The sequence below is a fragment of the Anabrus simplex genome, chromosome X (assembly GCF_040414725.1).
Source record: "Anabrus simplex isolate iqAnaSimp1 chromosome X, ASM4041472v1, whole genome shotgun sequence".
NCBI lineage: Eukaryota > Metazoa > Arthropoda > Insecta > Orthoptera > Tettigoniidae > Anabrus > Anabrus simplex.
The window spans coordinates 161599987-161626825 of record NC_090279.1 but is presented as its reverse complement, the minus strand read 5'-3'; the positions used below and the strand labels follow the sequence as shown (position 1 = coordinate 161626825).

Genomic DNA, 26839 nt, shown 5'->3' with positions numbered 1-26839 from the left:
GCGATGTAAGGAGAAGTGAGCGAGAGAGTGAGAGAGAGAGAAAGAGGGGGGGGAGGGGGGCAGCACTGTGAGTGCAGTTAGGCATAGTGAGTTGTGTACGGGTCTTTCCGAAGCAAGCTTCTACCTATAAAAGTGAATCCTCTAAACGTAGTGAATGCGTTATATAATCACTTAAAAAAAAAAAAAAGAATTTCCAGCTCTCCATTTTAACCAAAGATGAGAAAGTGTTTCAGTATTTAGTAGATATATTAGTCTGATGCAGAAATAATGTATATGCAGATTTTAGATATTAATGAATATGAACTAGTATCTGAAACAGTGTTAGTGCCCGACAAATACGAATTTCCATCAGAAGAATCTACTTCACTTTCATCAAAACAGGAATCAACATCAGAAGGTCCACAGAGCCCAGAGAAACATAGAGTAGAATGGTCATTGGAAGAAAAAGAGTAAGATTATAAACACATGGTTGAATGCAAAGAAGCGGAAGCCAAAGCAATCATTTCCTCATTTGTCATGGAACTCTATGAAAAACAGATATCCTCGATTGAAGCACGAGACTCAGTTGTACCATTTTAAGGAAGATATTGCAAAAGCGGATTTTGTTGGCAAGTCATCGTCTAGTTTAACAGTCACAGAAATTTATGGAAGCTCATGTAAACAACTTGAATGGGCCCGTGAAGAAGCCAAATCACTTGATTTACCTTTGTCAGCAAGTGCAACATTTGTATAAAATTTCAAGCAGCATTTTCACTTAGGATCATGAAAAATTAACACAGTTTGTCACACGAAAAAAAGATGATGATGAAACTACTAACAACATACTGCATTCCTGGAGAGAATAGGCAATGTTGCTTATAGAGCAGTATGGTTCTGACAATGTGTATAATGCAGATCAGTCTGGCATCAATTAAGAATCGCATTCTGGGAGAACACTTGATTGCTGTGGTAAGAAGATAGTGCACAATTACAAAGCGCACAGACACATTCGTTCACAATTATGCCAATTGTATCGTGCATAGGATGTCTCCTTCCCTGTCTGTTTATCGTACTGCAGGTATCAAAGCCACCAAGTCAAGCTGTCCAGCAGGGTATGCTTAAAGACCCTAATTTAATTATGCAGGGGTTGCAATCTGGAAAAATGACAAAAGATTTTTCCATATATTTATGGTGTTGACATTTTTACCTCTCAGTGGTCCATCAAACTGTTTACTGTTGAATTCCTGGGCGCCTCACAAAGATAATATTTTAATACATGTAGTACTTTCATTAAATAACTATGAACCTGAAAAGTTAAACGTGCAAATCATTCCAGCAAAAACAACTTCTGACCTACCTCATTAGACAGGCATTTTTTCCGAATGTTCAAAACAATGGACCAAAATGTATGTGATTTCATTGTGTTAAATAATATCAATGTGAACTTGCAACAGCGCAACAATATTATCAAATGCATGTCATTGATCTACAATCAAGAATGTTCACCGCGCTTTCGTTTGTCACGTAGACATGGGTGGAAATTAGCGGGTCTAGTTAACATGAATGAAACTTTTAAAAATAGCACAGGCTATATTGTATTTGAAAAGGAACTGGTACTTGCGAATTCCTTGTGGAGGACAAGTATAATTGTGATCAGTTGTCTTTACTCAAATGTAGCTGGTGCAAGAAGCTATTGTGTTTCGAACATTTTTTTCTTCATTTCCATTATCTTTCATAGGAGATTGAATCTCTTGAAGGGAATTAAACACGACTGCCACATTATTGGTGAGTATGTAATTGTTTAATCAGTACATTCTCATACAAACAGTGTTTACCTTGAATATTTTTATCTCTCATGCAATTACAACAGAACCACAGGTTAGTATTTACTTGTGCCTTTAAAACATGCATAAATAAATTCCAAGTTCTGTGATTACTGTGTTACAATTTAAAAGAAATGAATACATAGATTAACCCATTAATGTCCACTGGGTCGAAAACGACCCAGTGACTTTAAAATTATATTAGTAACTGTATATATATTAGCCTGCCTGGTGGCCATGATCATTAAGGCGCTGAAGTCTAAAAACGGTCTAACACCGAGGTTAGCCAGTTCGAGTCCCGTTGGTCGAAAAAATTTTCACCATCAGAATGTTGGCCGGCAGGGTAGGGGAGGTGGTGGTATACAATTTCTAATCACTAGATTGCGTGCCAAAAGCCTGGATTAAATTCCAAACCTCTCCGCAGTGCTCATATGGAGTGAGGGCATATGACGCTGTTGATGGTGATTCGTCCGTCGGATGGGGACGTTAAGCCTTGAGCAGACCCCTTGGTGCTATTCGACAGGAGTAGGCTATGTGCCGGCACCGGGTTTCACCCTCTCCCTACTATCATATATCACGTCATTCATTTCATCTCTCATTAACTCCTCTGATGAGGTTGACGTCAGGAAGGGCATCCGGTCATAAAAACCGCCACGACAAATTCATCTCACCTCATACCCGACCCCGTAGGGAAACGGGACAAGGGTTGGACAAACAAACAGTAACTGTATATATATTGTTGACGTTTGTTACCCGGTCTGCTGCACACTCTATAATGCACTTCGCACATTGTCACCCTTGGTACACTGTAGGCAATTTTCATTCTTGAGCTAGAAGTGCAAGTGTGTTGGTGAGTCGAAAAGTCTTCTCCAGCCATCATGTCGAGCTTCAGAAAAACGTAAGTACAGCTGAACTTGTTTAAGTCTTATATAATTGAATAATATATTTTGCATTTGTATACTACGGAGATTATTTAGCATATATAAAATCTATTGCACATCTTATGGTTTAATGGCTATAACTGGCCCAGTGAGCAGGATGTAAAAGTAACATTTTTGTTGAAATTAGGGAGTTATGAATACCATGCACTCTTATCATGCCATATCATTATTACACAATTGCAGCATTTATGTAAGATTAGAACAAATATTTTAGAAATATGAATTCTATGATCACTGCTGTATTTAGGAATTCATAGTAAAAAATATCAGTTATTCTGAATATCTCATCTGTTACATGCTGTATTTACTGACCTAATTCCAATCCATTTCTTTTCCTGTTTATAGTGGCCTATCGACTCGTGAAGTAATAGCACTGCTAGAAGAGGAATATATTCCAGGTGATATCGATATCTATATCTTGCCTCCAAATGATGAGGGAGTCGACACAGATGGTGACTCCGGAGAAGATGAATGCAACGACCCAGATCGTTTGAGTCGTGGGCTGTTGGAAGCCTCTGCAGAAATTGTCATCAATGGTGTGAATGAAACTCTTGAAAATATTCCTCCATGTTTCGCAGCTCCTTCGGCAGACAAAGAGACTGTCTTTACTGGTACACGAGGATCCAAAGGGAGACACAGAATGATGTACATAATGATTTAGTGTCAAATGCAATGAAGCGTAACAGTTTTGAAGAAATTTTCCGATATCTTCATGTAGCAGACAACAGTAATCTTTCTGCAGGAGACAAGATGGATAAAGTCCGACCTATGCTAAATTCTTTGAATGAGTCCTTTTTAAAAAACTTTCCCATCCAGAAAGATCTCCCATCTGATGAATGCATGATACCCTATTTTGGAAGGCACGGCTGCAAGCGGTTTATACGAGGCAAGCCAGTGCGCTTTGGATTCAAAGCATGGGTTTTAGCAAATCCTAATGGATATGGTGTTCACATGGATATTTATCAGGGTCGAAAGACTGGAGACGCGACAACACATGCCACTAACTTAGGTGAGTCTGTTGTTCTTGGATTTTGTGATGTTCTACAAGCCAATTACCCTAACGCAACATTCTCCTTATATGTTGATAACTTCTTCACTTCCGTTAGGCTCCTTACCGAGCTTGGTAAGAGGGGATTGCATGGAACCGGGACCGTTAGAGAAAACAGATCTGAGAAATGTCTTTGACAGACGCTAAGACATTAGGATTCTCGTGTGGATGAAGGCAATGCCATAATTGCAGTGAAGTGGAAAGACAATAACGTTGTGACTATGCTCTGTAATGAACATGGGGTACTACCACTTCAGTGAGCAATGAGATATTCTTACATTGAAAGGAAGAAGATCGAAGTGAGTCAACCCTTTTTGTTTTCTAAATATAACAAGGGAATGGGCGGTGTTGACCAGCTGGGTAACAACGTTTAAAATTACAGGATCTCCATGAGAGGTAAAAAATGGGTACATTCCAATTATTTTGTGGTTGCTGGATGTGTCGATGAACAACGCCTGGCTTCTGAGTAGAAGGGTAGGGTTGTCCCTGGATGCTCTAGGATTTCGAAGAGCTGTACTGCGAGCCTTGTTAACAATGTATGGTAAACCATGCCTGAGTCCCGGACCTCAACAACATTTGCAGTGTAGAAGGAGAGTTGAAGATCCAATCCGGACCATTGCAGCTCAACATATTATTCTCACTGATCAGCCGCGTAGAATATGTGCCCAGTGCTCCAACAAAACAGTGAAAGCCTGTAAGAAGTGCTCTATTCCACTGCATGACAAGTGCTTTGCAGCTTTCCATCATATGTAATTCCTGTGTATTGTGAAACCTCAAAAAGTTTAAACAGTGAATGTGAAACAATTTTTAAAACTAATTCAGAACAAGTGAACTCTGAGTAGCATGTGTTATTTGTAACTTTATTAGATAAGAATATACTTATTTTGTTCAAGATTATTCCTGCATTTAAAATAATTAACCATAAAATCTTGATCACAACTACATAAGAGGTCATGCCCACTGGGTCGTTTTGGACCCATGCTATTTTCACCATACAGAATACGCAATAACGTAAAATTTGTACTAATTGTTATGTTTGAGTCTCATATACAAAATATAAGCATAAATGATCAAAATTAGCGAAAAAAAGTTACGGGCATAATGTGTTAACAGGCGTACAATGTTCACACGGTTCATTGCACTCACAGTGCTGTCTCCCCCCCTTCTTTCTCCCGCTTCTCCTTACATCGCGCCAGCAGTTCAAAATAATGCCACTCCGATTGGTCACTTCACAACCCCCACCCGCACATTTTTACCGCTCTGTAACTCGTATATACATGCTCGATAGGGTATAATATTCTAGGGTTTTTCGTATTTCAGTACGCTCTTTTGGATGGTGTATAGATCGGTTGCAAGTTTTCTTAACATTGATTGACGGTCCCTTGTAAGCAACAAAAGTCTACATTAATTATAGTCAGTATGGTAAAACTGTTAATACATAAATTATTGGAACTTGTATTCTCGATAACTTTTGTTGCGGTACGTAAGGTATTACTTTTCTGTAGGACCAGTAACATAGGTACATAAAAAATTACATTTTAGGTACCTTCCCCTAAACTACCATTTCATCCAGCATGAATAAAAATTATTTATAACCTATACTGTAGCACCTTATTCCCGGACTTTACATACAGATTTTCATTAAATTCTGTTCACCCATTTTCTCGTGGTTCAGCGTTGATATGGACTTGGCAACAAAAATTGAAATTCACTAATATCTCTGTTGTTATAACTGGTGCGGTAAAAGTGTATAAGACATTAATGATTGTAAATTTAATTCTATATAACTTTTGTTATGTATTATTTATTTACAGGACCATTAATAACATAAATATTTGAGAATTAAATTTTAGGCCTTCTCCTAAACTACCTTTTCATTCAGCATAAATAAAATGATTTATAGTCCAGATTGTAGTGCATCATACCCCAACTTTACATGCCGATTATCATTAAATTTTCTTCAGCCATTTTCTCATGTGGCCGTACGTGCATACATACATACAGACAGACAGAAATGATGGAACATTAAGAAGTGCATTTCCTTGTTTCTGTGGGCACGGCCGATACAGAAATACCATTCTTTTTAAATTCTGAACAATGTACAGACAAAACTCTTATTTTATATAGATATATTAGCAGCATAGTATTTGGTATTATTCTGCTTCATATTTTTTTATAGGAAAGTTGAGTGTGTTAAAACTTTAAAATAATAAATGCCTTTTATTTTGTACTTCATTGCTTATGGTACCATTTGATGTAAAATGCTTAAAAAAATATGCTTTGTAATTACATTGTACCTGGAAAATAAATGATTACTGGAGATCTCCAGGCCCTGGCCCTCATATAGCAACTCCTATGTCCCGTGAATTTCTCAGTTTGTTAGATTTTCCTTACCCTGTATGTAATAATATCACAGATGTGCACTAATCACTCCACAATCAAGCTTGTGTACGCTTGAAAGAATATCTAATTTCTAATGTCCCGATGTTGACAGGTTACATGAGCTATCCTCAAGTCTGTCTGTTTAGTGGGTATGTATGTGAGATTTGTGGTGTGGTGGTGAAAGTAACAAAAGTTATGTACTAGATTGTGCGTGCATCCACAGAATTTAGAGTAAGCTTTCTCTTACATGTAGTACATTATTTTATTTTGACTGCAAAACCCTAACCTTAATTAATAAAGTTATTAGTTTCTGCCCTTAAATATTGAAAACTGTTTCTATGCATTGAGGGATCTGGTGCTTTTGCTTACAGGCTCGTGAACAGAGTCGGATGAGCGTTGTTGGTGCCGAGTCTCGACTGGAGAAGATAGCTTCTGAAAATCAACAACAGCTGATTTCCTTGCAACAGGCACTGGACATGGAAGTGAAGTTGCGCACAGATGTTCAAACTAAACTAAGGGAGCTTGAGGCTTCAGCTATTCAGAAAGAGACTGAGGTATCTGATCCAGTTCACATACAGTAAGAATAATTTTTGCATGATGGCAGAAATGTAGTGTACCAGTAAAAGTTCGGGGCGTAAGGCATGAGGAGGATCTCAGGTAGTGGAAGTTGGTTTTTGGAGCCGGTACAGAGCAGGATAGACTCGCAGGGCGAATAATAGATGGTGATACCCTTTTTCAAACAATTTATTAATAATGTTAATCAATTCACCACCCTGCAATGTCGATATAGAATGCAAATAATTTGTTGAAATCAAAAGGGTTAACGTAAATCTTCTTGAATGCAATTTGTGAAAATAAATAAATCTCACAGATCCAATAGTCTTTTGCGAAAACATAAAGTGTCAGTTTTTCACCTAAAGTCTTTCTAAGTATTATGACATGACATGAACACATTTATAATTGAAAATAAGAATTGGAACTTCTGTTGAGAGTTTGTCAGTTTGTGAGCCTTGAAACATAGAACACTTGAAACTCCTAGAGTCTTCCTTATGTGAAATAGATTTTGAAAATAGATTTATCATTAAAAGATGAATTTTGAGTAATGGTGGAAAACTACGAATTATCGTCACACGCAGCACTGGGTAAACCACTGTTCACGATTGGTAAGAAAGGAGAAAAAAAAAAAAAGAAAGTCAGTTTGTGACTACTCACTTATTAAAAAACTTGGCTGACGAATACTGATGAGAATCTGGAACATTCCGCGGGTGCGGATGATGACTCAAACTTGAAGTTCCACAAAGAAACCACGTTGACATCATAGATGAAATGATGTTGAAGGTAGTTGGATCTTGTAGAATTTTCTGAAGATTTCTGCTGCTCGTGGAAATGATCTTAACACACGGAACATGCAAGTAGTATTTACAGATACTATGTTAATTTTAGGATGTCCAATGAGTGATCACAGTCCTTGTTGCAAAAAAAAAAAACAACACTATTTTAAACTGTCACTGAGAACATCCAACACAGTGCAAACACGTAATATTTCTCATTACCGTCTCTAACCACAGTCTTTGAATCGTTGTCCTGACAGATAACACTGATTCTCTAATGTTGATAGGACTATCTTATTTTAGAAAAAGTTCTTAACTTTCACTAAGTTTATCAGTTGTAACACGTCATGTCCTAATATGACACATAAATAAGAAGACATAGTCCAAGGATGTGCTATGTTAGAAAATAAGTTCTAGAATAGTTAAAGTTACTGTACACGACAGTTTCTGTTGGTAATTTAATATTGTGTGCAATTAATTAAGTCCACACGTCATGTTGTGAATGTCCAATATATAACTTCGAACTTCACTGATTTCGTACGTGTTATACTTTGAAATGTCTGTAAGTTATATCGTAGTCGCGGCACAATAGACTACTTACGGTGCGACGTCTTTTTTTTTTCAAGTACGATGGCGATTTACTAGCCCGTAATTTCGTCTCCGCGAAACACGACGAAAAGTACTGTCTTTGAGACTGCATGAACATACTATGTGAGGGCCAGTCTCCCCTCTCTCTTACTCATACACATACTGCGCTGCTAGACTGGACTGCTTGCAATGAACTGAACTCAACTGAACACACAACTACCTGTTAGCCTTGACCCAGTGGCATATATAGCTGGCGCTGGGAGGGGTAGTTTCTCTCGGTCATGTGACCGTGAGTGCGTAATTTCTGTTAGATTTTAAATCATTATAACTCAGCAACCATGGGATGGATTAATTTGAAATTCACAGGGATTAATTTTTATGATGTCCGCTACAATTTAGCGTTTGTTCCATTAAAATTGGTACAGGTGTTGAAAACTTGCGAAAAGAAAGATATTTTCGAGAAATATCTCTAGGGGAGGTGAGCTTTGAACGACAGGTGACGTCACTTGACTCCGCCTAGCGCACTCGTGGAGTTTGGTACATACTGGAACATTCTTTTACTTAGATGTTCGTACGTCGGATGGATCTTATATGTCTGGAGCAACATTTCTTTTGATAACTATGGACCAGGACCTAGGCTTTACTGGTACAGTAGGCTATCCATGACTTATTTGTTAGTATGTTAAAGTCCTCTAACAGAACACTGTGCATCTACATGACAAAATTAATTACTTGGCTGTCATATGCTCTGAATAGTTCTGCTTATGCAACCTTAGTAGATGGCTGTGATATTAGAAAGTCTAAATTGCCGGGCTGAGTGGCTCAGACGGTTAAGGCGCTGGCCTTCTGACCCCAACATGGCAGGTTCGATCCTGACTCAGTCCGGTGGTATTTGAAGGTGCTCAAATACGTCAGCCTCGTGTCGGTAGATTTACTGGCACGTAAAAGAACTCCTGCGGGATTAAATTCCGGCACCTCGGCGTCTCCGAAAACCGTAAAAGAGTTGTTAGTGGGACGTAAAACAAATAACATTATTATTATTAGAAAGTCTAAATTAGTATAATACCTTTCCTAAATGACATTGCTTCAGATGGTTTGCAGCATTGTAGCTGTTGTCATTGGTTATTATTATTATTATTATTATTATTATTATTATTATTATTATTATTATTATTATTCTGGGACATTTTATAATTTAAACCATTTTTTTCCCCATTTCAGTATGATAATACTGTTGTGACAGGGCTAGGGATAAAAAAAAAAGAAAAGGGGTGACCAGATTATGGGTTTCCCGTGTGCATGTTGGAGACTGCATTTGCCAAGTAGCCTGTACTCACAGCTGGATGGCAACACATTTCTACACTTTACGAGACTACTACTTTGGTACTAGAGTCGTCAGCATCATTTTGCACAGCTTTCAGCCACTGGCCAGCTCTGTTTAGAACATAAGCCTCTCCATTGTTTTTTGTTTTCTTGTGTCTCTGTTGTCACTTTGATCCAATCCTCCAGTTTTCTTCACCTGCTCCTCCACTCCCTTCAGCCATTTGTCCCTTGGTTGCCTGCTTTCCTCCTCCATATCATGCATTGTTCTGGGTATCCTCTTAATGCCATTCTCTGCACGTGTCCATACCATCTTAGCCTTGATCCGTGTGTCCTATTTTGTAGTGGTTCCACTTGCACTAGGTCTCTAAATCTTCTCATTTTATATCTGAACAATTTTGGTTACTTCTCAAAAATTTCATCTCACTATCTTGGATTGTGCTTTTCTCTCTTTCCCTCATTACACAAGTTTCTGAACTTATGTCAGTACTAGGATATAGTACATCTGGTTTATCACTCTTTTGCTGTTGTAGGGGACATTGTTACTGCACACTAAGTTTCTAACTTTTTTGAAAAAAAAAAATCTGCTTGTCTCCCCCATTTACTTAATTCATTATGTCTTCCATTTTCCTGTATTAAGCTGCCTAGGCACGAAGACTCCACCTTTCTCAGTCATTCTCCACCAATTGTTACTCCAGTTGTTGATCTATCCTTCTTCCTGTTTTTAAGCACCATCTCACTCTTTTATACTAAATTTCTTGCCATATCCTTGTACTGTTTCATCCCATGCATCCAGCTGCTCCTAAATTTCCTCCTCTCTATTTTCTCACGCCATCAAGTCATCTTCAAATACCATTGCTTTAATATTTTCTTCCCCAATTTCCTTTACAACTTTTATCATTATATCATCCATTACTACAACAAAAAGGTATGGCAAGATTATTACTTCCTTGTTTCAAACCATTCTTCTGTTCTGCCAATTTGTTCTCTTTCCTTCTCTTGTCACACTACTCACACTCCATTGATACTTCTCCTGTACCCTCCATATAATCTGTTTTCCAACTCCTTTGTTTTACAGGTTTTTTCAGGTGGGATGAACCCCTTTAGCCTTCATTAGTTCCCTACTTCATCTGCAAGGCAGCAGGTGCATTTTATACGTACGGGCAGGTGTTTAAGTAAGGGCGCTCTAGAGTATGTCCGCTTCACTGAAGTACAGACGCTATATGAAGACAGTTCTTCCACTTTCTCTATCGTGTGGATGATAAGTCATGACTTACCATCCAAACCGTTGACAGTCTTCTTCTGTAACTCTGGAAAAGAGCCATTACAAGGTACCAGCTGGGCCGGTTGGACCAACGTTTTTGCAGAGTTGTTAAATCTCTTATCACCCGCACACTTTGTCCTAGTCTCTGACAGGCTGAATCTGGCAACCCAAAAATTGGACCAGATTGGCAGGTATTTGATACTAGTCACGGATAATAATATTACAAAAAAATTATTGCTTAAAAAGACTTGTATTCACCCTTGTCTTGTTGGGCGATGTTCAAACTGCTTTCATTCATTAAGTTCATGGCCATTCATACTCGTTAACTTCTGTAATTCATAAATTGCTATGCGACTTAGAGGTTAATCATCATGAAATTTTTCTTGAAATAATCTGTCAGATATACTGATTCAGTTCCCACATACAAATAGAAAATAAGCATTTGTTATGGCATAGAACACTAAGGCCTTTTGTTATCCTTAGCTTTCTTAGCACACTACTGTACACGTGCGGTTTCAGCAGCTGTTTAGCTCAGATTGATAATGCGCTCATAGTTCCCACGAAGCTCAGGATTCCCAGCTTGTCTGCTAACATCACTGCTGGATTGAACTCATCACTCGCATGGGTAACTCATATTCTGCTCACTTGGTATTTCAAAATTTTTTATATTGTGGAAGTATGTTTTACTTCACAGAGAAATTAGGACGTATTTAAAAATTTAATCATACAATGACAAGATTGCTTGTATGAGCTTCCCTTGAGAGAAATATGTGTATTGTACAATTTTTGATCCTTGTGTTACAGTTGTCTGTACAATGCAACAACTTACGCTCAGAGAAGTCTGAGCTTCAGACTGCTCTGGACCTCAATGTGCAGAAATGTCTGGCCCTGGAAGCAAAGATGGAGCAGGAAACCCGCAGATATAATGTTGAACTGAAAGCTCGTTCATCCCAGTTGGATCAAGTGCTGCGGCAGCAAAAGAAGGAACAGTGTGAGCTAAAGGAGCTGAGGGTTCGACTCGTTGCTATGGAAGGTCAGCTGAACGACTCTGTGAGATCTCAAGATCAGAGCCTGCGTCTGCAAGAGAGTGAAGCTCAGGTGTCTGCTCTGGAAAGTGAGCTGAAACAGTCGTCTGAGGAGCGAATGAAGCTGCAGAAGAAACTCCATGATGCTACTGAGAAGAGCTGTAAGTACATGTTAACATCCATGTAATATGTGAAGGATCAAGAAAGTAAATTACTCCGTATTATTAGGCCGTCTAGTGGCGACAGGTCTTTCTGGTCCGACTCTGTGGGTAGCCAGTTTGAGTCCCATTGCTGGGAGAAGAAAAGTCGCCTTCAGAATGTTTGTAATAGTATAAAATTTCTAATCACTAGATTGCAAAAGCCTGGGCTCAATTCCATACCTCTCTGCACTGTTCATATAGAGTGAGGGCATATGATGCTGTTGATGGTGATCCATCTGTTGGGTGGAGACATTAAGCCTTGACCAGGCTCTGCATGTAACCATAAATAGAGCCAATAATAAATTTGAATTTCAAATCTATAGAAAACCCACTTTTGTCCCTCTGACTATAAGAAATGAATCTATGCACCCGCATTCTCACAAATTAGCAACCTTCTACAGCTTAATCCATAGAGCGTTCAAAATTCCCCTTTCCAGTGACAACCGAAAAAAAGAACTACAATATATTAAAGAACTGGCTAAACTTAACGGTTACAAACCAAACAGGGTTAATAAAATTATAAACAAAATCAAATTAAAAACTGCTACTAACCTAACCCCTGAAAGACCTAAATAAAGAAAAAAAAACCTGGTTTGCTGCTTTTACCTCCACAAATCCGGCTATATATTAGATCACCAACCCAATCAAGAAACAGGATATCAATATTGCATTCAAAACCCGTAATACTAACAGAAATATATTCTTTAACTCCCATACAGTAAATTCAACACACGACCGATACTCCAATTCAGGAATTTATAGACCCAAATGCGCCCAATGTGAATTTTCTTATGTCGGACGAACTGGATGCAGTTTTCACACAAGATATTTAGAGCATTACAACGCATCTAAGCACAACAAACACTCCGCTCTGAGTATTCATATGAAAGAAACAGGGCATAACTTCACCACCATAGACCAGGACCTACAAATCTTAAAGATCATTAATAAAGGTAGGAACCAGCAAAAGTTGCCCTCCATCAACAACTTGTCTCTATCTGGATTAAAGAAGAACTACCAGAACACTGGACAACAGCCCTCATTCATCCTCTGCACAAAAAAGGGGACAAAACCGACCCTAATAACTACAGGGGAATCTCTCTCCTAGACATAACATACAAAATATTTTCAATAATCATCCTTAATAGGATAAGTTTACAACTTGAGAAAGAACTAGGAGAATATCAAGGAGGTTTCAGACCCTGGAGGAGCTGTCCTGATCAGATCATGAGTCTTAAGTTGATAATGGACTATAACAGGAGAAGAAACAGAGATATGGTGATAACATTTGTAGATTTCAAGAAAGCTTATGATTGCATCAGTAGAGAATCTCTGTTTAAAATTTTAAGACACCTTGGACTACACCCCAAATTAATAAACATGATAAAATTGACTCTCACCAATACCAAGTCAAAAGTGAAGTTTAGGGGTGAAACATCAGAGACATTTGAAATTAAAACTGGATTACGGCAGGGAGATGGGCTCTCACCACCATTATTTAACTGTGCTCTAGAAATGGTAATGAGGGAATGGTTTAGAAAATGTCCCCCCAAAATAAAGATTGGCCGAAAAATCAAAACAAATTGCCTGGGTTTTGCTGATGATTTAGCATTACTAGCAGTGGACATAAAAGAAGCAAAAACCCAGATATCAGAACTTCAAAACATTGCAAATAAAATTGGCCTCAAAATATCATTTGAAAAAACAGAAATTGTGCCCCAAAAACCAACACAGCTAAAAGAAGTCACCATAAATGGTAATAAAATCAAAATAGTAACTCAGTTTAAATATCTTGGAGAAGTAATAACACATAACTTAAATGAAAAAATCTCAATCCAAGTAAGAACAAATAGATTAGCTAAAGCACAAAAATTAACATGGGATATCTACAAAAAGAAATGTCTATCAATAAATACAAAAATAAAACACTACAACACAGTTATAAAACCGGAAGCTACATATGCAGCAGAAACACTCTTTTACCTGAATAAACAATCAAAGACTGACAGACTTCAGAAAATTGAAAGGAGGATTGGAAGAATCTGTATCAACAAAAAATATCAGAAAGATGGACAGTGGCGGTTAATACCTAACAAAGTCGTGTACAAAGAGCTAGAACCCATTACAGATACTATGCGTAAGAGGAGACTGGGATTCTTTGGACATATCATGAGGATGCAGGACTCGAGACTTCTGAAACAACTAGTACAACACAATCTTGTCTCAAAAAATACCACAAAAGGATGTAAATGGATCAGAGAAGTAAGAGAGGATCTGAAGGAAATAGGCCTTACAACAGAAGACACCAAAAATAAGATAAAATTGAATACAAAACTCAAGAATACAAACCTCCGCTTTACCCTTACACAAAACAAACCAACAACACGCACATTTTCAACTGAGGAAAGGGCACGAAGATCGGAGCGTCTGAAGAAATACTGGGAGGACTGCAAAGCCCGAACAATCCCTTCAAAGAGACCTGAACGACGGACTGACTAAAGTGATCCTATGTGGTCATAAAAGAAGAAGAAGAAAGGTAGTCTAATGACTGAATTTTTGAATACCTACGTCTTTTTTGACCAACACTTCAATAAAAATAAAAATCTAAATGACATTGCAGTAACAAAGAGCCCGGTCACAGAACAAATTCCTAACTTATTGTCATCTCTTAACATAAACAGTAATAATTTTTTTTAAATCTTCAACTATAAATCCAACACTAATACCTTCTGTATATATCAACAGCAGCCATTGCCCCCTCGCCCACCCTCACCCCTTTTCCGACTTGCACCAATAGCGATCTTAACTCCCCGCCCAACCCACTCCTCCCAACACACTACCAGCCAACAATGACACACCCCTACAATACGAGAAACAGAGATAAAGCGACTGTTCAAACCACCTCACACAAGCTACACAACCGGATTTCCTCCTAACATCTACAGTAAAGGGTAAGTGTCAAGAATATTAAATCCACTAATAAACTATCCTAATATAGCACTCACACTTTTTCGTTTCATTCCACAGATTTCAACACACTCACTAGACCCACACTTACATCCAGAATCCAGTTTAACTCCTTTTCAGGCTTACACGGAATAACTTCAAAAGCTTCACAACATAAACAACATACAGCTTGTTTATACGGAGATGAAATAATCCGTTATTTAATGAAACTCAATCAAGCTCTCTGCCAGCATTCTTGCCATCCAACTGGCACTCCACTTTAATAGCGATTCTCATTCTTCAAGGAAGTGATGTTACTATAGAATATTTAAGCCATCCCAAAACCATATATGCTAAATGTGGGTGATCTCCCACTAATGTAAAAAGAAATGTTTAAATATTATGATCCAATAGACTACAATTGCCATTCCAGCATCGGCATTATGTGTGTTGATATTTTGTATTATCCCCATACGACGTGGACATGAGTAGGACGTCCCATTGAAGCTTTATGACGGGATCGGCAAGTTCATTTCCAAATTGTACCATTTGTTGTATATATTAGAGTAAATTGTGTAAAAATAAAAAAAAAATTTGTTTTTAAGAATAGTTCTAATACAAATTAATCTCCTAATAGACTGTAAAAATGTACAGATGTTTTAAATCCCACTCATATCATACCGTTCTCATTACCGGCACATGAGAGTTGACAGTTAATTTTATTTCCAGTGGATGTGAACTTATGTTGGATGTCACATTTTAACTTTTAAACAAGAACAGCTTGTTAACTTCAATATGCCCTAATGTTCTTGTACTCCAGTGCAAATTGTTATAAAAAATATTGTTTTAGAATAATCCTAGTAAGCATCCACTCAGAGCTCTTGACTTGGAGTTAGAATTCATGGCTGACGATGCCTTCAATGACAGGCGAAACATGTAGCATCTATATATATATATATATAAAATAACTTGTCCTGACTGACTGACTGACTGACTGACTGACTGACTGACAGATTCATCATCGCCGAGCGAAAACCACTGGACATAAAGAAATGAAATTTTGGGGATACATTCATATTAACATGTAGGTGCCCACTAAGGGTGGAATTTTGGGTATTCCAGCGCTAAGGGGGTGAAAAGGGGGGTTAATTTTCAAAAGTAGGATATCTGTATATCAAAAACTTGAAAGTTTACATGCGTAAAAATTAATATTTGGAATCTCCTTTAAAAAATAAAGAAACATGTATATTTTTGTTTTCGGAAAATCCCATTAAGGGGGGTGAAAAATGGGGGAAAAGGGGTTGAACACCTTTTATGAGGAGACCTATATCTCAAAAACTGAAGATATTACAGACATGAAAATTGGTATTTGGAATCTTCTTTGAAAATAAACACGTATTTTTGTGTTTTGGGATAATCTGATGAAGAGGGGATGAACAGGAGTTACAAACGGGGTGAATTTTTAAAAAGACTATATCTGCAAGGTATCTCGGACAGGTAACATATTACAAATTTGAAAACTGGTATTTGGAATTTCCCGTAAAAGTAAAGAAACATTCATATTTTTTTGGAAAATCCAGTTAAGGGGAACTGAAAAAGGGGGTGAATTTTTAAAATTAGCATATCTACAGTATATCTCAAAACTTTAACATATTGCACATGTGAAAATTGGTATTTGGAATCTCGTTTAAAAATAAGGAAACACATATTTGTTTTTGGAAAATCCATTAAGAGAGAGAGAGAGATAGAGAGAGAGAGAGAGAGAGAGAGAGAGAGAGAGTGTGTGTGTGACAGAGAAAATTGAAAAATTAGTTGAATTATTTGTATGAATGTATATACCAAAAAATCTAAAGATGTTACAAACGTGAAAACTGGTTTTTCGAATCTCCTTTAACTCTCTTGGTGCCAGGTGGTAGTGCGAGCACCCACCCTTTAAATTGCCAAAGCCGATCAGGTCGGTCTTTAAATATCCATTCGGAAGTTGCCAGAGCCGATTACATTGGCCAGTTAAAATTCTGTGATATACATAATTTTGAGGCAACCTACAGTGACGTGCATACTTTTGTTACAACCTGTAGTAAAGGGGCTACACGTTATTGTGTGCCTGACCTTGCTTTGGCAGTTGTAAGAGGGTGTTACAGCTTTCACAAGAGTAGTTTTCTGTGTTTACAAATACCGCTAACCGGTCTATATATACTGAAAAAATGAACTGTATGTTTCCATGTGCTGATTGGGGTAAAATAGTGTCTGGGATTGTTTTGAGCCACACATAGTTTACATAATAAGTGATCATTGTCATTCTGGACATATTTAACTTGCTGCTTGCCTGCCAAGATGGTGATAGCTTCTTATATCTAAATTATGATTATATGCTCTAGATTATTTACTTACTAATGTACATATTGAATGATCTTGACTGGCTGTGTACCGGTAATATTGTATTATTGTATGCGTAGTTAATTTTGAGTGATCCTTATTTACTAATTGAAGCAATAGGCATAAAACATGTTTATGTTGTGGACCACCACATGGAAACAATGGTTCTCATCAGTTGATTCGATTTGGCAATGCTGCTCAGCTGTTTTACACTCACATCATCATGTGGCATGTTCTCTTATGAATATTGAAATATAGACATCAGTGATTTTGGAATTAGATATGTTTACTTTTGCACTTGTATGTTCTTTCATATCATTTGATTCTAGCTTTATAAATCATTTTGCCATTGATATGTCCCTTCCTTTTGTTATAAGTTATGTAGAAATTTTATATTAAATTTGATTGTATTTTGTCTTTAAAAAGCGGAGCTAGCCCGTAAAGTGAGCAACTTGGAGGATCTCTTCACCGTCCTTCGAGAGACATCTTCTCGGCTAGAATCAGAAAACTGTAGGCTAAAAGAGCAGATCTCTGCTCTTGGGGAGGTCCAGCAGACTGTTGTGTGCAACCATGCTGATAATACAGAGTTAGTTCAACAGAAGGTGTTCTTGGAAACACAGGTGGAAAAACTTGAGGCTCAGCTGGAGAAACTACGAGAGGAGACTGTGCTAGAGCGTGACGCTGCCAAGAATGTGCAGGCTCAGCTCTTCAAGGTAAGATTGTTGATGTCTTCTAGTATTAACCTATAAACACAGAGAGCAAAAAGAATTCAATTCCAAAAATCTTTAAAAGTTTGAAGAGTAATATTTTGGGTTGAGGAAGCAATAGAATGGAGATTGTCAGGCTGAGTATATCAGATGTAGAGCGCTGACCTCCTGAGCTTCTGTTGACTGGTTCGATACCAGCTCAGTTTGGTCGTATTTGAATGGGCTCAAATACACCAGCCTTGTGTCTGTAGATTTACTGGTATGTAAAAGAACTCATGTATGTATGTATGTATGTATGTATGTATGTATGTATGTATGTATGTTGGGTATTCAGCCCTAAGGCTGGTTTGATCCTCTGCAACTCTGCCAACAGCTGTCATAAATAGCCTAGGCGTCACTGAAGAGGCGTACTAGGGAAATGAGGAGTGAGGTAGTTTCCCGTTGCTTTCCTCACCGAGCCAGCCGCTGCTATTACATATCAGTCTGCCAAGCCCACTGAAATGCATGCAACAATCGACCCTATGAGTGATATTTTCACACCATTCATAACAGGGACTGGCTGCATGAGGAATGGTATTACTAGCATCACTCATATCTCAGTCACTTTCATATTGTCAAAGCCAAGGATGAGACTGAGACAGGTCAATGAGTGTAACAAATTTGATATAGCTCATACCAGAAGACATAGTGCACTGTAAACACTACATCTTGCCAGCAAAGGCATAAAAGAACTCCTATGGGACAAAATTGTAGGATCTCGAATTCTCTGAAAGCCATTAAAGTAGTTAGTGGGACGTAAAACTATTCTTTATTATTATTATTAATAATTGTTATTTAATTTATTTACATTTTATGGCCTTCATTGGACCACTTTAGTCAATTTTATAAAAATGGTTTTTCAGTTTCCTGTCAGCCCAGTACTCCTTCATTCTCTCTGATCTTAAATTTTCTTCTTTGTCTGAAATCACCTGTCCCATTGTCTGTTGATCTTAGTTCTTAGTCTGATTTGTTTGTGAGTTTCTTGATTTTGTCAGTTTTGTTTTTAAAATTGTCTATTGTAATTTGTGGTTCCCTCGTATCTTCCTTGATTTCGATAATCCATCTAATGTCGCTCTCCCTGTTTCATAATTTTTTTTTGTTACCGTACCATTTCCTTGTAGACTGTTTCATTATTATTGTTATTATTAGAATGAGATCAGGGATCTGGTCAAAGCAATTCAGATGATTTTTTGTGATTTTGCAGCCAGAATACTACTACTACTACTGCTGCTGCTGCTGCTGTTACTACTGCTATTAAAATGTTTTCATTCCTCTCCTGAAGGGGGAGGCAGGCCTCCTAGACGGTGGCACCATCTTTCAGGCTGGAAGATTTGTTACAGTGAAGGAGATGCTCGGAGAAAGTGAAGGTGAAGGGCTGTGGCCTATACTAGGAACTGTCCTGACATTCAACTTAGTGCAAGAGAATGGAAAACCACGGAAAGCCATTCTTAGGATAGCCGATGGTTGGAATCAGCATTGAGGTCCAGCCCTGTCCCGTCTTCCGAATGCCGAAGTGTAGAGCCATGGTAGAGCCATGGCCACCTCTCCCCTGCTTGGTTGGCTGGTCAGAGTGCAGAGCCGTTGGACCACGGACCAGCCGTGGCCACCTACGGGCCGAGACCCACTCTGCATCTATTGACGCAACCAGAATATAAAAATATCAATATAAACATATCAATTTAGAAAGGGTTCTATTGCAGAACGAGTACGAGAGTTGGAATACAACCTTTTCATCCGACTAGTTTTGCAATGATCATTTCAGCAAATGATGTGCAAAAATGACTTAATTTGAGAGATAAAAGAAAATCTTACCATAGTCAGAATGAGAGTTCATAGTGTGTTTGAGACAGCACTTTTAACCAGGCGAGTTGACCGTGTGGTTAGGGGTGTGCAACTGTGAGCTTGCATCCGTGAAATAGCGGATTCAAATCCTACTGTTGGCAGCCCTGAAGATGGTTTTCTGTGGTTTCCCATTTTCACACCAGGCAAATGCTGGGGCTGTACCTTAATTAAGACCACGGCTGCTTCCTTCCCACTCCAGGGCCTTTCGTATCCCATTGTCGCCATGAGACCTATCTGTGTTGTGTGACATAAAGCAAATAAAAAAAACCCACCTTTTGGAACGGTTTGTTCTCATGGTTAATGGTAGTGTGTTGTTGAAATAAATGGTGTATTTGTTAGGAATACTGAATGTTTTTTGTCCCATACTCAAGTTTTCAGTATCAGTTTTCTTGGTAGAAATGCTGTCTTTCTCCTCTTCTATAGAAAACAAATTTAATTTAATTAATATTTAAAAGAATTCAAATGAAAAATATCTCACTAATAAATTAAACTTAGAGCATGTCAGAAAAAAATCTTGGATGTATTGTGGCATGTCATGGAAAAGAATAAGTTACTAAATTTTGAAAAGTATGACGTTTTCAATGATAAAAATATCACTTCTTGACCATTAAACCATGTTGGTGCAGTACTGCAAAATACACATAACTTTGCTACCAAAAACATTTTCTAATTTAAAGTAACCAGGCCGAGTTGTCAACAATGAGTGTGGGGAAAGGTACACGATTTGATGGTTATCTCTTTTGCCTGTAAAGCTCATGAGAAACAAAAGGTAACACACATGGTCTAAAAGACCATGCGGTACTAATTAAGGGATACAGGCGCTTCCTTCCCATTCCTAGCCTTTTTCTTATCCCATCTTTGCCAAAAACCTATCTGATTTAGTGTGATGTTCAAACTATTAGCTAAATATTCCTTGTCAACCTCTTCCTTTTCTCTTCCTCCTCACAATTTTCTCTTATCCAGTTTAATTTCTTTGAGCTTAAGTAGATTTATTTCGTAGAGTCATACCTTTGAAATCCGTAATTCATATTCCATTTTCTATTGTTCTGGTCTAGTGGTTAGCATTGCAACATCCTTCCTGGCTTGCCTGAGTTTGACTTGAAGTTTTGCAAGCATTTAAGACTGATTTTGAGGGACTGGAATAGGTGCAGGTTATAGAATTGAGTAGAGAAGTAGATTAAAAATGTCTCTATTGGCCTTTCCAGAAGTTTCTTGTTTGTTTGTTTGTAGTTTCTACACTTCATCTCCAGATAGATGCAGAGATGATGCATAAGTTATGGCTACTTCTTTCCTTCCTTCCTTCCTTCCTTCCTTCCTTCCTTCCTTCCTTCCTTCCTTCCTTCCTTCCTTCCTTCCTTCCCAGCCCAGTTGTGAATAATTCATAGTTATGTGAAATGTACTTTGTAACTTTAGTAAAGTTCAATATTGCACTTAGCAATACAGGCACCACGACAACTCAGATTATTAAGCAGTACATCACACCTTACTTAGTACACGAGGCTGATGATCTTTGTATGAAGCTACAACAGCAATACAACTGAATAATTATTATTACATTCTTTGCTGTTGTGATGAATGATTTTCAGATTGAAAATGCCTGTGAATTTCTTTGTGTGAACCTGTTTTTTTTTTCTTCGTTTACTAAACCATCATTGTGTTAAAATGTCAGATCTATAATTTTGTTTGAAATGAGGTATTATTATTAATATTTATCTTTCCAGAAAGAAAAAGAACTGTCTGATGCCAAGATTGACTTGCGAATTGCTCAGCGTGAAGCTCGAGCTGCAGAGGAGGAGCTAAAGGGTTTACAGGAGGAGAAGAAGAGTTGGCAAGAAAAGCTTCAGGCAGAGAAATCACTCCACACTGAAGAACTGAAGGCTAATTGGGATAAAGTGGAGGCGCTACGTGAAGAGCAGAATGGACTTCGAGCCGAACTTGAGCGTCGCCAGGGGGAATATGCCACTCTGGTGTTACAACTTGAGGTTGTATTCTATTATTTCAGAGTTGATATCTGAAGTTAAGATGCTTGAGTTGTATGTATGTATGTAATGTATGTATGTATGTATGTATGTATGTATGTGTGTATGTATGTATGTATGTATGTATGTATGTGTGCAGTACTAATTGTAACAATTGGTATTAAGTTCAATATGGGTAAAAAACATGAAAATAGTGTTATGCAGTGTATGCAGCACGTCGCTTAGTTTGGGTTTCCTTGATTAGATAATTCTAGAATATTTGATTTGCACAAAAGGAGACTATTGTCATCTTTTAAGTGTTTCTTTCTATTACTTATGAAAGGGGATGTATGTTTTAGGAATTTTCAGGAGAATAACAATTATTCTAGAAACTTCTCTTGAACATCTGCTGTGAATAATGCATAGTTATGTGAAATGTACTTTGTAACTTTAGTAAAGGGCAGTGTTAAAATCTAAAGTAGATTCAGTTCACTGAACTCTGACAATTACCCCTGTGTAATATGTAACTCTTACCTCTATAGATCATCTTCCTATTTGGAGGCAGATGCTTTTAGCACCATTCAAATGTTCACATGTTACCATATTGGCCTGAGTATAAGACTGCCCCGCACATAAGATGACCCTGAATTTTTGGAAGGTATTTACAAAAGAACTTCAATAATGAATGTAATTAACCCTTTGCGGACAAATTTTTTCCTTGTGTAGTCCTGCACTAGTCGTATTTTTCTTCTTTGAAAAAGCTGTATAGTTACAATGAAGGTATAATGAAGATACAAAGTCTGACTCACAACATTATGAATTAATTTATCACTCTAGATACACACTATAAGCAATAAACATGTAGTTGAAAGACAGTTTGCCCCTTTCCTATTTATATTTCTTCTCCATGAGGTACTTCTCGAAGCATTCATTTGTATTTTTTCTCTTGCATAGCAGTTAGTCTCATCAACAGTTTGTTGTACCAATTCTTCCGTAAAAACTAGTGTAAAAAATTCAACGGGAGTAGATGGTTTCTTACCTCTGAGAGGTGGGAAACCACTATTCAAAGTGTATGGTTTCTTTACAAAGTTCGGATCACATGGGCAATGAACTTTCCAACCATTGTCTGGTTCACTACTATTTATATCGCCTTCATTCTTGCTTTCAACTATTTCTATTTCGCTATAATTGTCATCATCACTCTCAGAAACATTAAACTCACTGTCCGTAACTAATAATTCGTTATCACTGCTGTCGATTTCATCTAAAAAACGAGCTATATCAGACTATTTAAAGATAAAAATTTCATTGTTCCGTATTGAAAGTATTAACGTTAAAAATTAAATAATTGAAAAAGAGGTTCAACCTATTCAAATACATAAGAGAAAGAAATGTAGTGATTACATTCTTATTTAATAGTAATTAAAAATGGGACCGGTTTCGACCCTAGTCCAGGTCATCGTCAGCCGTTCAAAACATAAAAAACATGAAAAACAATGCACATGAAAAAGAAAAAGATTAAGTGAACTCTGGATCGGTATAAGATGAAATATAAATTGATGATGGGGGTAGAAATTGTGAGTCACTTAAAAGAAAAACAGTACGTAATAATTTCTCCAACATCCTCTTTTGGGCCAGATATGTCGATGACACATTAGTAATTTTAAATGAGGAATCAACTAACACAGCCTCTACACTTCTTCATCTCAACAACTTAGACTCTAACATTAAATTCACCCTCGAATCAGAACACAACCAAACTCTTAATTTTCTAGACCTAACTATCACTAGACATCCTTCTTCTTTATCTTACAAAATTTTCAGAAAACCAACCCAAACAGCAACGACAATACGACAAGATTCTTCGCACCCTCAAGCTCATAAACGTGCTACTTATAACAGCTTAATTTTTCGTGCCTTCAACACCCCTATGTCCAAAAAAGATTTAAATGACGAATTAAACACCATCCTCAACATTGCTAAATTCAATGGCTTTAACAACTCCTTCATAAACCGCATCATCAACAAATTCAAACACCGTCCAAAAACCACTTTGTCTAAAGACATAATAAAACCAACTGCTTTTTCCACCTTCACTTTCACTCAGGATGCTTATAAAATAACTAATATTTTTAAAAAACATAATATGAAAATTTCTTTCAGAACTAACAATAGAAATCTTGATATCTTACACAACTCTAAATCTCTAAATAAGTCTAATGCTTTTTCTAAATGTGGTGTATACAGATTCAAATGCAACAACTGCAATTCCTCCTACGTCGGACAAACTGGCCGCAACTTCAATATCAGGTACTCTGAACATGTCAACGCCATTAAATACAACAGATTCTCTGCCATAGGACAGCACATACAAGACTCCAAGCATAGTTTCACCAGTATTGACAATGACATGAAAATACTTAAAATCATTAACAAAGGCCCCCTCTTAAACATTACTGAAAATTGCTTTATCCACCTTGACCAATACTTCAACCCTAATTTCAATTTAAACGACATTTCTGAAAAACCCAACATCCTTTTCAACTTCCTAATTCTTCTTCTCAAAAATTCCAAATTCCAAAACCCCAATTCTATTTTCCATGCCTTACAAAGTTCCCACCCACATTTTCTACCTCCAATAACCCACCCTCCTACCCCACCCTAAACTACCCCTCCTTCATTTCCCTATCTTATCCTTCCTCAACACCATTTAACTTCAATTTCTTTTATTCTTCTCTTATTTCACTATCACTCTTCCTCTTTTAATTTATTCTACCTTTTCTACATATTAAAAAAAAATATATATATATAAAAAAAAAACCACCTACCTTCATTTCGGTTCTCCTCACTCAAATTTTAATTCTTGTGTTGTGCCAACTTCGACTACTTCAATCATGACCTAAATTTTTTCAATTTAAAAAATAGCGCACTGTGCATATATGTTTTCATTTGTTTTCCGATATTGCATTTTTTATTAATTTTTTTTCTCTTTACAATGGTTTTTTTAAATGTCAACTGTTTTCCAAGAACTAAGCAGGAGCACAATTACTCATTTAATTATACTGAATTGCGTTGTATATTTCTATATATACGTACTTAACTTCCCGGAACCGAGGCAAATACTGGATCTTCAGGATATTCTCCATTCTACTTTGGCATTCGAGACCACAGCGCATTACCTTGAAAGTGCCGCGCTGATCACCGGGAGCTGGCAGTTTGCTTCTATAAATCTATTCGTCTGCGACTTCAACATATTTATGGATCTTCATATGTTGTTCGATAGTGTTGTGACTTTGTACCTGACAGAGTGTAAAAACTTACCCATTTGACCGTTCTCCACTATTCATAAACATTGTGAGACTTTACCTATCATTGCGTGTGCCGTATTACCATTCATAATATTATGTACTGTTTTTCTTATAAGTGACTCACAATTTCTACCCTCATCATCAATTTATATTTCATCTTATACTGATCCAGAGTTCACTTAATCTTTTTCTTTTTCATGTGCATTGTTTTTCATGTTTCGAACGGCTGACGATGACCTGGACTAGGGTCGAAACCGGTCCCATTTTTAATTACTATTAAATAAGAATGTAATCACTACATTTCTTTCTCTTATGTATTGAATAGGTTGAACCTCTTTTTCAATTATTTAATTTTTAACTATATCAGACTAAGTAGCATTACCCTGTCTGCGCGCCATTTTCACTGCTGATTAATGTAAACAACAGCTCGTTCTTTATTTACCTGTAAAACTCATAAAACAAAGTTTTAATCCATCTAGAAGGCTGTGACATTCCTAAACGTTCTATACAAAAACTATAGATAGCAGCAGCACGCATAATTGCTTCACACATGTATATATTTACCGCGGAGACAGGTTGCGGTTATATCCCGACAGTCGTCCGCTGAGGGTTAAGATGCATTCAAGCCCTAAAGTAAGTCTAAGAACAAAAGTTTTATTTTAATGTAAAGTATTGATGGCTTCCCTCAGTTTTATTAAGTCATGCTCATAGGCGACGAATTTGTTGGTGTAATCTGCTAGTAGGCATCGTGCTGTAATAGTGTGGCTACGTAAATACAGTCCAGAACACATTATTGTTTGTTTACACCAATCTAGGCTTGCCTTAAATTCTGTTACCAGAACTTTTAACTGACTAGCCATCTCCAGTGTCTTCCTTCTAATAACTTACCTGACTTATAGGACAATCCCAGTTTCATTTATCCTCCATGAATCTAGTAATATTCTAGAGATTCATCAAGACTGCAAGCATCAGAAATGAAATTTCTTAGATCCACCATCGAGAAGACCAAGATGGACAAGTTAAGAAATGAGGTGAGAAAAGAAGCCGGAATAAAGACATCGCTGTTAGACCAAATCGGCACATCCAGACTATGGTGGTACGCCCATGTCTCTTTATGTGCCAACATTCTTAGTCTATGGTTAAACGGGCAGTTTTAAGTATAACATTTGTCCATAGAATAATGCAAGAAATATACCGTATTTACTCGCGTATTAGACCCCTTTTTTTTTCCACTTTTACAGTCAAAAAATGCGAAGGGGGGTCCAATATGCGATAACGTCAAATTTCGTGCAGTGAACCCATGACTTCTAGGCTATAAATTGTACACGTAAACATTCTACACTATTCTTTAATAAACTTATGAATGTATTCTGCGTTTTACTGGCTATTTTCGTTCAAAAATTTATAAATTTAAAAAGACAATGGTGAACATGACTTTTAGGCCTACATATATTTTAAATATAATCAATCACTTTTATTTACCGTATTAAGCAATATTAACACAAAATAATGAAAAAGAACTTAATGGCCAGTCATTTGTCACTGTCAGTTGTATTTGATAGTTCGGGAAACACGCGAGCATCGTCGTACCTACGTTACCAACGCTCAGCTGATGCAATACGACCGCGGCGCACAGCCCGCATAAAATGTAATACTGTACTCCAAAAGATAATTATTCATGAGGTAAAATAAATTCACAAAATATACACTTACTAACAACATCCGGCACTAAAATGAGAATACAAGAATAAAAGAGAGTGAG

General features: G+C 37.3%; 1 protein-coding gene across 1 annotated transcript in view; it reads left to right on the top strand.

Moving 5' to 3' along the window:
- The window catches only part of sti (sticky), a 252717-nt gene that overhangs the window by 68572 nt on the left and 157306 nt on the right, over positions 1-26839 (top strand). The window contains exons 10-13 of the mRNA XM_068230935.1: positions 6545-6727; positions 11481-11862; positions 17650-17936; positions 21533-21793. Of these exons, the coding sequence (XP_068087036.1) occupies positions 6545-6727; positions 11481-11862; positions 17650-17936; positions 21533-21793 (1113 nt within the window). The remainder of the gene's footprint in view (positions 1-6544; positions 6728-11480; positions 11863-17649; positions 17937-21532; positions 21794-26839) is intronic.